The 14,670-nt window shown below is 41.4% G+C and overlaps 1 protein-coding gene across 1 annotated transcript in view; it reads right to left on the bottom strand.

Annotated features, from left to right (window-relative positions):
- LOC103184290 (protocadherin Fat 3) overlaps positions 1 to 14,670 on the bottom strand; it is a 390,074-nt gene that overhangs the window by 111,067 nt on the left and 264,337 nt on the right. The window contains 1 exon segment of the mRNA XM_042334569.1: positions 2,819 to 2,958. Coding sequence (XP_042190503.1) covers positions 2,819 to 2,958 — 140 coding nt within the window.

A 14,670-nucleotide genomic window follows, 5' to 3' on the forward strand; every position in this document is an offset into this window, starting at 1 on the left:
AAAAGAGTTCATTGAGTGTATGAGAGATAACTTTCTAGAGCAGCATGCCGAGGAACCAACTAGGGGACAGGCCATCCTACACCTTGTTTCGTGTAACAAAACAGGGCTAGTTGGCAGTGTGGGTATTAAGAATCCTCAAGGGCAGAGTGATTACAATATGACTGAATTCTGCATTAAGTTAGAGAGGGAGATAGTTAAATCCGAGGCAAATATTCTGAATTGAAATAGGGCTAATTTTGTAGGTATGAGGAAAGATTTAGGTAAAATAGACTGGAGAATAAGAAGTAAAAATGTAGACCAACAGTGGCAAGTATTTAAGGATGAAGTGCAAAATTCTCAGCGGTCGCATATTCCCTTGCGGAATAAGAGTACCACAGGGAAAGCAATTCATCCGTGGCTAACTAGAGCAGTTAGGGAAAGTATCAAATTAAAAGAAAAGGCTTATAAAACTGCCAAGAAAAGCAGCAAATCTGAAGATTGGGAGAGTTTTAGAAACCAGCAAAAAAAAACTGAAAACTCATTAAGAGCGAGAAAAAGGAGTATGAGGGTAAGCTAGCTAGGAACATTAAGTCTGATTGTAAAAGTTTTTACAAATATACTAAGAGGAATAGGCGAGTGAGGGTAAAGGTAGGTCCACTACAGTCAGAGATAGGAGAAGTTGCAATGGAGTATAAGGACATGGCAGAGTGCCTAAATGGGTACTTTGCATCTGTCTTCACCCGAGAAGACACAACAAGTCTGCCAACAATAGAGATGCACCGAGGGGTTAAGGACAGCGAGCAACTTAGGGAAATTTTCATGAGTAGAGAATTGGTGCGAGGGAAACTGTTAGCACTAAAAAGTGACAAATCCCCTGGTCCAGATGGCTTGCATCCCAGGGTTTTAAAAGAGGTAGCTTATGAGATAGTGGAGGCCTTATATCTGATCTTCCAAAATTCCTTGGATTCTGGAACAGTCCCCATGGATTGGAAGATCGTAAATGTCACATCACTATTTAAAAAAGGTGGAATGGAAAAGATGGAGAACTATAGGCCAGTTAGTCTCACATCAGCGATAGGAACAATTTTAGAATCATTGATTAAGGATGTGGTAGTGCGGTATTTAGGGGAGCACAATATAATTAGGCCAAGTCAAAATGGCTTTACAAAAGGTAAGTCATGTTTGACAAATCTCATAGAGTTTTTTGAGGATATTTCCAGTAAACTAGATAAGGGTAAATCAGTGGATGTGGTCAATTTGGACTTCCAGAAGGTATTCAATAAGGTGCCGCTTAAAAGGTTAGTTCAAAAGATAAGGGCCCATGGATTTGGGGGAGCATATTAACGTGGATTGGGGAATGGTTAATGGATAGGAAACAAAGAGTAGGAATAAACGAGTCATTTTCAGATTGGCGGGATGTGACTAGTGGAGGATCAGTCCTTGGGCCTCAGCTATTTACCATCTACATCTAAATTAGCGGATGACACAAAACTATGAGGAAGTATCAATACAGAGGACGACATTAAAAAAATACAGCGAGACATAGATAGGTTAGGTGATTGGGCAGGAAGGTGGCAGATGAAGTATAATGTAGGGAAGTGCGAAGTCATCCACCTAGGTAGCAAAAACAGTAGAGCGGGTTATTTTTTAGAAGGGGAGAGATTGGAATGTGTTAGTGTCCAGAGGGACTTGGGTGCCCTTGTACACCAATCACAGAAAGTTAGTCTGCAGGTGCAGCAGCAATTAGGAAGGCGAACGGTATGTTAGCATTCATTATGAAAGGATTAGAGTATAAGAGTAGGGAAGTCTGGCTGCAACTGTATAGGGCCCTGGTGAGACCACACCTGGAATACTGTGTGCAGTTTTGGTCTCCTTATTTAATAAGGAAGGATGTACTTACCTTGGAGGGGGTGCAGCGTAGATTTACTAGGTTAGTGCCAGGGATGAAGGGGATGAGTTACGAGGATAGGCTGATCAATTTGGGCCTATATTCTCTAGAATATAGAAGAATTAGAGGGGATCTTATGGAAACCTATAAGATCATCAAAGGGCATGATAAGAGTAGATAGTGGGAGATTGTTTCCCCTGGTTGGAGAAACTAAAACCAGGGGTTACAACCTTAAAATCAGAGGTCAACCCTTTCCCACTGAGTTGAGGAAGAACTTCTTCACTCAAAGGGTGGTGAATATATGGAACGCACTACCCCAAAGGGCTGTTGACGCTCAGTCCTTGAACATATTCAAAACTGAGATAGATAGTTTTCTTATTGCAAAAGGGATTAAGGGATATGGGGATAAGGCAGGGTCAGGTTATTAGCTGGAGTTAGATTAGAAGATCAGCCATGATTGAATGGTGGGGCAGGCTCGAAGGACCGAATGGCCAATCCTGCTCCTACATGTTATGTTATAATACTGATCCTTACATTTGAAATAGCAACTTATCACATTGTTGAAATGTCTCAAAGTGCTTCACAGGATACAATTTTTGTGGTGTCATTGTGTCTATTTCGTGGGGAAATCAAGTGGAGGAAGCATGAAGTACTGGACAAATCATCCATGGAGGAAGAGAAAAGCCATGGAAAAATATAAACTCCTCAGCTATGGGATGGAATAATGGTCATGTCAGTGATGATTTATGTGAACATTTTAAATACTAGAGCACCTGGTAGTTCTTTCTATGACCCTGCATCACCAACCTTTCTGCATTACACATTATCCCATTGCCTACAATTACTGCAATATCAGAAAAATACATCTTTACAGGAAAACCAGGAACTCATAAACTTGATCATCCACAGATACAATACACACAGAATGTCAATGTTGTCTGATTGCTTTACCTGAGTGGTAGCTGAATTAGTCCCTTCTGTGACTTCTATCGTCATATTATATGTGGACCTCTGTTCAGCATCCAGCGTCTTTGCGATAACAATTGTACCCATGCCTTTCTCTATGTCAAATGAGTTGCCATAATTTCCACCTGTAAAATATAGGATAATATAAGTATTGTGTTATCACTAGTCTGGGAAATGAGGCTGAAAGAGACAATATTCGTTTTGCTATTTTGTTTCATTTCATTTTTAGTCCGCAAATTGTTATTTATACAAACTTTGCCCCAAACAGCAAATCAGTCCAAGATTCTAAATAATAATCCTGACATTTGGTATTATGCGTCTCATGTGGGGAGGAGTTTCCAAAGCACTTCACAGGATATACTGTAAAGTGCAGTGACTGTGGATTTGTGGGCGAACACTGCAGCCAATTTGCACCCATTAATATCCTACAAACAGTCTCAAAGTGAATGACCAATTTTATTTGGGGATTGTTGACCACAACACCGAGAGAAACCCCGCTCTAATGATACTTGGATCAGAGTAATCAATGGTCTTGCAGTTGTCCTCTACAAATAAATCAATTTTATACAAACTGTAAAAAAATCAAATTTCCAATTCTCAACTCTTTTGAACTACAATCTATATTGATCAACAAGAGGAATACTGTCTCTTTGATCACTAAATTGAGGCAAATAGTTAAAACTTCAATTCAAGCATGTTACTTACAAATGTACCAGACAGTATGTCAAGTTCTTTCAAAGGAACAAAAACAATGCATTTTATCACTAAGAATACTAAAGCACAAGGGTGTTAATGCATAGTTTAATAAGTACCATTAGTATGATTTCAGCAAGGCAGCTATATTTTTAGGCAACTGTTATACCACACATTTTAATCAACAGTTTAAAAAGTATTTCACATCTTCATACGCATCTTCATTAAAGACACATTTAAAGTTAATAAATATCACTTCAAGCAAACAATTTGACTATGTACTTAATAATTACTCCAGTGCCCTCCCTGAATTAGATACAAGTGTCACAGTCACTGCAATAGAAACGGGGACCAGTGCTGAAGCCTTTTTCTTTTCAGGCAAAAAAATTCATGTATTGTATTCTGTAATGAAAGAGAGACGAGGCCATTGAGGAATGAGACCCCAGGCTGGGTATCTGAAGTTGTGCTTAATTGATACTTGCATCTGAAAGCATGAAGCATTTTTCCCGTTTGAAAATGGTGCCAGTCCCAATTCTGTCTGCCACAAGTGGAGATGACAGATTGGGATGGGGGCGGTGGGCAGATCCTGTCGGTGATGACATTTCAGAATTCTGTCAAGATTCTCAAATCATGTCTGACAGTGTGGCTTGGATCCAATTAGGACATAAAATCGTCAATGGATATGCTTGAAAAATAAATCACATTAAAATCTATGAAATAAATCTCCCACGGATTTATGAATCTGTGCTTATTCCATGGCTGCTTAACCTGCTTATTATGCATTTCCCATGACTAGAGCTTGAATATAACCTCAAGTCCATATTTTAAATAGAGATATTTAGAATAAAATGAAAGGTTACATTTTTATATTGACATTTTAATTGAAGTTGTTTTTATTTTAAAAATAACTCAATCTACTCTTCAAAATACAGTGAACATCACAAACATGGCATTCAATGGCAACTATGTGACTTCAGCTGGTTGGTCACCAGCAGTACCCCAACGCACACTCTGTGATCCCCAAACTTGGGCTCTCTCCAACCTGGACTTAATACTCTCTGGAATTAGTTAAGCAGGGGAGAGAAATTTCACATTCCATTCCAGACCCAGAAATGTCAACGTGTAGTTGCCATACATGGAACTATCAGTCTGGTTTGGATATTCTTAAGCGTGGTGATGGATTGCTGCATATGTCAGACACCTGGCTGACGCAAAAAACAAAAAATATATCCATCAAAAACAAAACTCTAATTGAAAAAATGGTTCCTGATCATTCACGACAATGGATTATAAATAATTCAATGGGGTCTCAAAAGGTGCAGTGTGCCACCACCAAAGCAACCTATAATGTAAACTATGATTTCTCCATGGAACCCCTGCTTGTGACACAAATGCACTATCTTAGAGTTGAAAGCTCACAAGGCTGCCTGACATAAGAAAGGTTTTCATGTAGAAAACAATGTAGAAGTTCTTGCTGAATGATCCAAACAAGTGTGACACAGGCAGAGTTTTTATACCCTCTCCCCATGTGTTACTCTCCTGTGGCATCAGTGTGAGTCTTGGCGATGAAGCATCATTTATTTTCTCATAGAATAGATCTCTATGGAAGCTCACGCTTGCTGGATATTAACACAATTGCACCCAGTCAGCTAATTTTCATCATGCCATATGGAAATGAAAGTATGGCGATTACTTCCAACCTCATACACCGCCTCTCCGCTTTACTCAATCTTCACGGATCTCCCCTTGCCTGGTTCGATTCCTATCTCTCTCACTGCCTCCACTTCATTGCCTCTAAAGGTTTCTCCTCCAGCCCCCACACTGTAACATATGGTGTCCCCCAGGGCTCTGTCCTTGGCCCTCTCCTCTTTAATATCTGCATGCTCCCCAATGGTGCCATCATCTGGCACCAAGGGGGAGTCCTGTAGCTCAGTGGTTAGAGCACTCGCTTTTCAAGCGAGAGACCTGAGTTCAATTCCAGGCAGAGGGCGAAACCTTGGGCAAGTTTCCTTACTCCACACGCCTAATAATAATCCCTCCAAAACCAAAAACAATAATAAATTGGTCATTTTCAATCTACGACTGTTTGTGGGACATTGCTGTGCGCAATTGGCTGCCGCGTTCGCCCACAAATATACAGTCAATTCACTTTAAAGTATATTCTGTGAAGCGCTTTGGGACGTCCTCCCGATGTGAAAAGTGCGATATCAAATGCAAGGATTATTATTATTATTATATTATCATCTGTAGACATGGGGTCAACTTCCACATGTATGCAGATGACACCAAACTCTATCTTTCTGCCTCCACCCTCAACTCCAGGACCACTGCTGACCTGGCAGACTGTGTGTCGGACATCAAGTCCTGGATGAGGGCAAATTTCCTACAGTTGAATGTGAACAAGACTGAGGCCCTCCTGATTGGCTCACGCCAGCGCCTCAGCACCTCAGGCTCTGGCAACAGCCATGGTGGCACACGACAACTCACCAACCCAGTCAGGAACCTAGGTGTCTTGTTTGACCCTCAACTGTCTTTTCTCCCCCACATTCAAGCCATGACCCGCTCTGCCTTCCCTCACCTCTGTAACATCACCCGACTCCGCTACTACCTCAACCCTCAGGCCTCTGAAACTCTTGTTCATGCCTTCATCACCTCCAGGCTCGACTATGCAAACGCCCTGCTTGTCGGCCTTCCCAACTCCTCCCTCCACAGGCTGCAGATAATCCAGAACTCTGCTGCCTGTGTCCTCTCCCGCACCAAACTCTGTGACCCCATCTCCCCCACTCTCACCCGACTTCATTGACTCCCTATCCTTCAGAGGATCCAGTTCAAGATCCTGGTCCTCACCTACAAAGTCCTCCATGGCCTCGCCCCACCCTACCTCTGCGACTTCCTAACGACCTACCAACCCGCCTGTTCCCTCCACTCAGCCGGCTCTGGCCTGCTCCACGTCCCCCGACCCACCCGCCCCACCATTGGCGGGAGAGCCTTCAGCCACTCTGCCCCCAACCTCTGGAATTCCATTCCCCAGTCATCCGCCTCGCCCCCTCCTTAGCCTCCTTCAAGTCCCGCCTTAAGACCTTCCTCTTCGACCATGCCATCGGCCACCCCCCTTCCCCTCCCCTCCCTTCTCCCTACCCCCGACCCCAACTCGGGTTTGAAATGCTGTACTCTACCCTGTGCCTTGGGACGTCCTCCCAACGTGAAAGGTGCTATACAAATGTAGTCTTGTTGTTGTTGTTGTAAAGAAAATCCATAAAGTTATACAAAGATCATCAATAACTCCAGATTAAAGTTTTGTTTACTTAGGTCTCCGATGTGAGTCAGAGTCAATTATTATGCTGATCTGCCTTAGTGATGGCACTTCAGAAAACTTATTCATGCAGGCATTATACATGATATGTCAATGCAATTGCACAGAGAATGAGATAGTTTTAGTAACCATGTCTTCAAGTCCTGTACAGCTAAATATCTATGCCATTTTATTAGTTATATAAAAACACAGATGTTTCACAAGGATGCATTTTACTTACTACTGTCTATATTGGCACATTCACACTACGTTCAAAGCACATCACAAGCTTACAGGATTTCAGTGTGCATCAAGTGAAGACATTCTATGTGGCACAATTTAAACAATAGGGTCTAATTTGCGAGATTCACTGCAAATGTTACAAATTCAATCTTCTGAAATTTGCGTCTGGTAAATCACAAATACAAAATCGGTAACATCCAAAATAAAGCTGACAAGCAACGTTGGTGGGACTAATTCTTTAGTTTTAAATGTCATTTCTAAGAACAATTTAAGTGTTTTAATGCCTTGACAGCTTGGAAAAAAGCTAGTTTTTTTTCTCTCTACAATTTTTCTCCCCTTACTGCTCTTTTCCCGAAGGCACATTAATTAAGGGAAGCAGCTGTTTTTTTTTTGCACAGCCAATTAGTCTCCACTATCACTTGTATTCCAGGCAACACCAAAGTTCTGGGCATTTGTTGGATTTCATTGCACCATATAGTAACCTTTGCATTTGATACAGCACCTATCACATAAAAATCAAGAGGAAAGTTGCTCAACATTTCGCCCTGCCAGGAGTAGAACCCAGGTCGCTTGTGAGGCGAGTGCTCTAACCACTGAGCTGCAGGACTCCATTATTAGTATTATTCATTATTGCATTATTATTAGTTAAGAATAATCCTTGCATTTGATTTAGTGCTTTATCACGTCTTCGAGACGTCTCAAAGCGCTTCACAGAATATACTGTAAAGTGAATTGACTGCATAAGTTGTGGGCGAAACGCGGCAGCCAATTGCACACAGCAGTGTCCAATAAACAGTCGTCCTGGCAAGTGCTCTAACCGCTGAGCTACAGGACTCCACGGCAGCTTTTTATCTTTCGAATCCTATTTCTTCACATTCCTTATTTTCCAAGGGCCTATCTGCCTTCCTCTTAAACACTTCAATTAATTACACATTTGTGGCCCATGGTCAAACCTTCGATCGAAATATGTTGCTAAATTCACATGCTGAATCTAAGTGCCAAGGGCTCCGCACAAAGCTAATGATTGTCTCTCCTATCATCAACAGCCTTCAGGAGTGTTAAACCTAAATGCACATAACACTGATTCTCTAAGTGATGGAGTATTCTAAGAATACTTAACATTATTGATAATAATAATCTTTGCATTTGATATAATGCCTTATCACTTCTTCGAGACATCTCAAAGTGCTTCACAGCGTATACTGTGAGGTGAATTAATTGTATTTTGAAGGTGAGAATCGCAGCAGTCAATTGCGCATATCAGTGTGCCACAAACAGTGCTGGATTGAGTGGCCAAATAATTATTATTATTTTCTTTTGGAAGCCCACGGAAAAGCGATCCCTCAATCAAATAACAACCTGGTTCACTGCTAGGTAAACGGGTGTGTGGAATGAGGAAACTTGCCCAACCACACCAACTTGCACTTATAGAGCGCCCTCCATGCAGGGTAGCATCTCAGAGCGTGTAGCAGTGGCGAAGCCTGACGCCGAGCGGGGTGGGGGGGAGAGGTGGCCATAAGCACGGTTGAAGAGGAAAGTTTTCAGGCGGGACTTGAAAGAAGGGCTTGCAAAGGGATTGAGGGAGCGTCCAGAGTTTTGGGGCTTAGTGGCTGAAAGCACGACCTCTGAGGGTGGAGTGGAGGGTGCGAGGGATGAGCAGGAGGCCGGTGCCAGTCGAGCAGAGGTGCCGGGTGGTGAATAGTGCCCTCTTTTCGAATAGTGCCCAATGTTGGGCATCCTGCCCAGGAATAAAACCCAGATCCTCTCGTTTTCGAGGCAAATGCTCTCACCACTAAACTACGACTCCTGAGATTAACATTAGAAAGCTGGAGGAGATTTAGAGCAGAAACCTTCAGTGATTTATACACCACAACAAAGGAGTTGCACATTCAACAATTTTAATGCTGAATGCTTTGAAGGATTGTTTCAACCATGAAACTTGTGACTATGAAGATTATGCACAGAAAAATATCCGGTCTTTGAATATCTACCCCAATGTACATAAGTGTTTCACATCAATAAACTGCACCAGAAAATTAGAATGGTAAATAAAGTAATGACTTAATAGTCTAATGAGCAATCAAATTACTCATCTACCACAGATTACTAATACACCAGAGACCCAGATATTGAAAATAATTGACTTTGTTAATCCAAAAATATTTTTAAATCTAATATTCATTATTCACTAAAATGGAGACATGGCATTGTTTAATTGTTACAATAGGTAATCCTAAATTTTAAAGATGGATATATTAATTCAATAGATATTCAATGAAAATAATTGTAGGCATTCACCCATAAAAATCAGTCTTCCTGTTATAGTACAGTATATCAGTATATCCTGTGAAGCACTTTGGGATGTCCTCCTGACATGAAAATGACAGGAAGTGTGAATTATAAAATGACAGGAAGTGTGAATTATAAAAATGCACAAATACCTATTGGAAGATAATTACTGATGACTGCGAGTCTATTGCAACTATGTCAAATGCAGTGATTGTTATTAATAATAGTAAGAGGTCCTGAATAAAAGGTATTGTTTTCAAACTAGTCCTGCCATTTTACAAAGGCAACATAAGGTGGATGTTAAGTAGTGCCCATACAATCCGAGTACATTACTGATAGCATCAGCAACAGCCATTTCCAAAACAGGAAGTGTGAATTATAAAAATGCACAAATACCTATTGGAAGATAATTACTGATGACTGTGAGTCTATTGCAACTATCAAAAGATGTATGAATTGCAACAAAGCATAAAGCACAGCAGCTAAACTCAGTTTATAAATGTCATTTTCCCTAGGGACAGTGTTTCAATCATCTTCAATACACTCTCAGGATATATTAGTTAATAGAACCATAAAAATAGGAGTAGGCCATTTAGCCCCGCGAGCCTGTTCCACCATTCTATAAGATCTGTACCTTAAGCCCAATTACCTGCCCTTGCCCTATATCCCTTATTACCCTGACCTAACAAATATCTATCCACTTCAGTCTAGAAAATGTGAATGGATCCAGCATCCACAGCCTTTTGGGGAAGACAGTTTCAGGCTTCTACTACCCTTTGGGTGAAAAACTGCCTCCTAATTTCAATCCTAAATGGCCTAGCTCTAATTGTAATATTAGTTTCTCAATCAGATCACCCCCTCAACCTCTATTAACCTACTGATTTAAAATAGTTGTTAGAAGAAACAGAAGGGAAGTGAGGAAAAATGATTTCACACAGTGAGTTGTTCGGATCTGGAATGCATTGCCTGAAAGGGTGGTGGAAGCCGATTTGATTACAATTTTTAAGAGAGAAGTAGATAATTATTTGGGGAAAACAAGTTTGCATGGCTATGGGGAGAGAGCAGGGGAGTGGGATTGAATTGGATAGCTCTTTTCAAAGAGCCGGCACAGCCACTAATGGCCTCCTTCTGTGCTGTATAATTCTATGATTCTAAACTCAAGGGAAGAGAGACCAAGTTTATGGAACCTGTCCTCATAATTTAACCCTTTAAGTCCTGGTATCATTCTGGTGAATCTGCGTTACACCCCCTCCAGAGCCCAAAACTGAACCCAGTACTACAGATGGGGTTTGACCAAAACTCTATATAGTTGAAGCATCATTTCCTCTACTTTATATTTCAGTCCCTTTGAGATAATGGCCAACATCACATTAGCCTTTTTGATAACGTTTTGTTCTACTATATTGATTCAGGAAACAAAAGCATGACGGCACACACATTACTTATTCATTTCATTCTATCCTGATAACTTCTGGGTTTGATTCCAGAACTATGCTGGGCTAGCTGATCTCGGGGCAGGAGAGTGATGGGAAACGATAATTGATCCCAGTGGAGCTTGGTTTAGAGAAGACGAACAACAACTAGGGTTTTTTTAGGGCTCCCAGGAGTTCAGTGACTTCTGAACAAACTTGCACATATAGGATCCGGTTACAAGGATAGGTTCACTTTTTGCTGCGGCATATCCAAAGTTCACCCCAACTGCCAAGGCTTACTCTATGATTATTGAAGGCACTAAATACAAGTGCTGGATATTCTAGTTCTGTTGCCCACTCTTTCCCCCTTTTCAGACCACACAACAACAACAAGATTCCATTTATTGAGCGCCTTTCACGTCGGGAGGACGTCCCAAGGCGCTGTACAGTTGGGTCAGGACCCGAGCAGGGGGGAAATGGTCAGGGTGAGGGGAGGGAAGGGAGGGAGCGAGGAGGGGGTAGAGAGTCGAAAGGGGAGCTGAAGGCACGGTCAAAGAGAAAGGTCTTGAGACCGGCCTTGAAGGAGGAAAGGGAGGAAGCAAGGCGAAGGCACTGGGGGATAGAGTTCCAGAGCCTAGGGGCTGAGAGGCTGAAGGCCCGGCCACCGATGGTAGGGCGGTTGGGGCGGGGGATGTGGAGCAGACTGGAGCCAGAGGAACGGAGGGTACGGGCAGGTAGGTAGGGGGATAGTAGGTCGGAGAGGTAGGAGGGAGCAAGGCCGTGAATGGCCTTGTAGGTGAGGGTGAGGATCTTGAATTCGAAACCTGAAGACCTTCCTCTTTGACTATGCTTACAGTCACCTCATCGCTCCCCATGGCTCGGTTTCAGGTTCCGCCACTGTTAAGCATTCCAAAACACTACCCTGCATGAAGGGCACTATATTACAACAACAAGATTACATTTGCATAGTGCCTTTCACGTTGGGAGGACGTCCCAATGCGCTGCAAGTTAATGCAAGTTGTTGTTGCAACAAGACCATAATATGCCTTTCATTTCACGACACAAAGTTAGGTAGGGTGGTAAACAATGAGAAGGACAGGAGCCAACTACAGGAAGACATAGACAGAATGGTAAAATGGGCAGATACATGGCAGATGAATTTCAATGTAGAGAAATGCGAAGTAATGCATTTTGGTAGAAAGAATGAGGGGAGGGAATATGGGCTGGTAATACAATCTTAAGGGGGGTAAAAGAACAGAGAGACCTAGGAGTGCAGGTAAATGAATCCTTGAAGGTGGCAGGACAGGTAGATAAAGCTGTAAGAAGGGCAAATGGGATTCTAGGCTTTATAAATAGGGGCATAGAGTACAAGAGTCACGAGGTTATGATTAACCTATATAAAACACTGGATAGGCTTCAGTTAGAATACTGTGCCCAGTTCTGGGCACCACTCTATAGGAAGGATGTTAAGGCATTGGAAAGGGTGCAGAGGAGATTTGCAAGGATTATGAGGAAAGGCTAGAGAGGCGAGGATTATTCTTATTGGAGCAGAGAAGGTTACGAGGAGACCTAATAGGTCTTCAAAATCATGAGGGGATTTGATAGGTTAGAAAGGGAAAAACTGTTTCCACTGGTGGGTGTGTCAGTGACTCGAGGTCACAGATTCAAAATTTCAAAATAGTATCTAAAAGAAGCAGAGGGGAGGCGAGAAGAAATTTTTTCACGCAGCGAGTTGTTTGAATATGGAACGCATTGCCTGAAAGGTTGGTCGAGGCCGATTCGATAACTACTTTTAAAAACGCAGTGGACAGGTATTTGAGGAGGATGGGTTTGCAGGGTTATGGGGGAAGGGTTGGGGAGTGGGATTGACATTAATTGCTCTATTCAAAGAGCCGGCACAAACTCGATGGGCCGAATGGCCTCTTTTTGTGCTGTACAATTCTATGATTCTATGATTTGATTTAGTGCCTATAAAATCAAAACATAGGTAAGCAAAAGCAAGAAAACATATCAAAAGTGCTAAACAATAATTACTGTAGTGTCTGTATTTGTGGATGAATGCGGCAGCCAATTTGCACACAGCAATGTTCCACAAACAATCAGTGAATGAATAGCAAATTTCTGACTGGAATAGAAATAAGAGGCAGGGCAAAATTATAATCATAATAATCATCACAAATTGGTTACATAATATAGTTGAACAATTCAGCCATCGAATTTTTTTAAATAACCATGGCGCCCAATTTGTAATTTTCCTCATAATTTAATTATAAAATCTCTCAAGTACCAAATGTGCTGAAGAAACATTAAAACCAATGCCCCCTGCTAGATATCTCCTCATGCTTTGTGTATGTGTAGAATTCTTCTTCCTGGAAGAGAGTTTTAGAGGTGATCTAACATAATTTAAGTTAGAACCAAGAGGCAAAGTCAGGCAGACTTTATTTTATATATACAAAGAGTATTAAACTTATGGGATATATTACCAATCATGCCATGAATATTTTCAAGGAGCAAATTATATTCCGTTTGAAAGATTGGTCTGTTCTGGAATTTAAAATAATTCAATGTGAACCATCATGAGTTACCTGACGACACATGGAGTGAAACTATCATTCAAGTGGGGAAACAGTTCAAAAACTTGGGGGCATAGTGGCTGAAAATGCGACCGCTGATGGTGGAGCGGAAGGGAACAAGGGTCAAGCAGGAGGCCAGATCCAGCCAAGCAGAGGGTTTTGGAGTGGGAGAAAGCAGGTTAGAAAGGTAGGGAGATGCCAGGGCATGAATAAGTATAAAATCTAAGATGGATGAAAATATCGGGTGAAGAGATTAATAAATGGGGTATGGTCCTGAACTATACAACAACTTGCATTTACAGCACCAATGAGATACCAGGGCTGAGGTAAAGCCTTGTGAGGTTGCAGTAAAGGAGCTTCCATAGAAAAAAATATGGTTTACATCTAAGATGCTTTTGTTAACAGCCACACAATTGTGACGCTAGTAGAGAACCTTCTAAACCTCAGTCTCTTGACTGGTAGATGTTATAGATCAGTTAAAGTTCCCATTCCAAGTTCATTGATCTCTGCTCAAATTGCAGGGGAACATAGACAAATGAATGCATTATTCAGTCCATTTGAACCCTTTCCACCATTTTATTATGTTACAATAGATCTTTAAATCCAATTTCCCGACTGTTTTTCCATATTTCTTATCTCCAAGTACCTCCTTTCAATACATACTAATAGATTCAGTATCGAAGGACAGTGTATTCCCCATTCTCACCACCTTTATTGCATAAAGAAATGGTTCTGATCTCATTTCTACCTCTGATGATAATAATAATCCTTGCATTTGATACTGCAGATTTATTTTTACTGTGTAGTGACTACCTATTTGTAGACGAACATGGCAGCCAGTTTGCACACAACAATGTCCCACAAACAGTCAAGAAGTGAATGATCAATTTTATCGTGGGAGATTTTTGGCAGGACACCAGGAGAAAATCCTCTTTTCGACTAGTGCCATGGAATCTTTAACATTCACCTGAAGAGGGAGACGGGACCTTGGAATAGCATTTCATCAGAAGGACTGCATCTTCAAAAATACAACTATTTCAGTGTGAGGCGTCAATCCACATTGTAGCACAAGCCAATGACAATTTTTTGCTTTCTTCCCTTAGAAGATCAGGGATGAAAAAAAGATTGGGAGTCAGCTAATACAGCTGTCAGTGGCAATTAATAGGATCATTTTTATAATAATAATCCCTTTCATTTGATATAGTGCCATATCACATCTTCAAGACATCTCCAAGTGCTTCACAAAATATACTGTAAAGTGAATTGACTATTTTGTGGGCAATTTTTCTATAAGGAATGTGCAGCAATTTTCAATGTATTTCTATGAATAGGAAT

Source organism: Callorhinchus milii, unplaced genomic scaffold (genome assembly GCF_018977255.1).
Source record: "Callorhinchus milii isolate IMCB2004 unplaced genomic scaffold, IMCB_Cmil_1.0 Scaffold4, whole genome shotgun sequence".
In the NCBI taxonomy this organism is placed as follows: Eukaryota; Metazoa; Chordata; class Chondrichthyes; order Chimaeriformes; family Callorhinchidae; genus Callorhinchus; species Callorhinchus milii.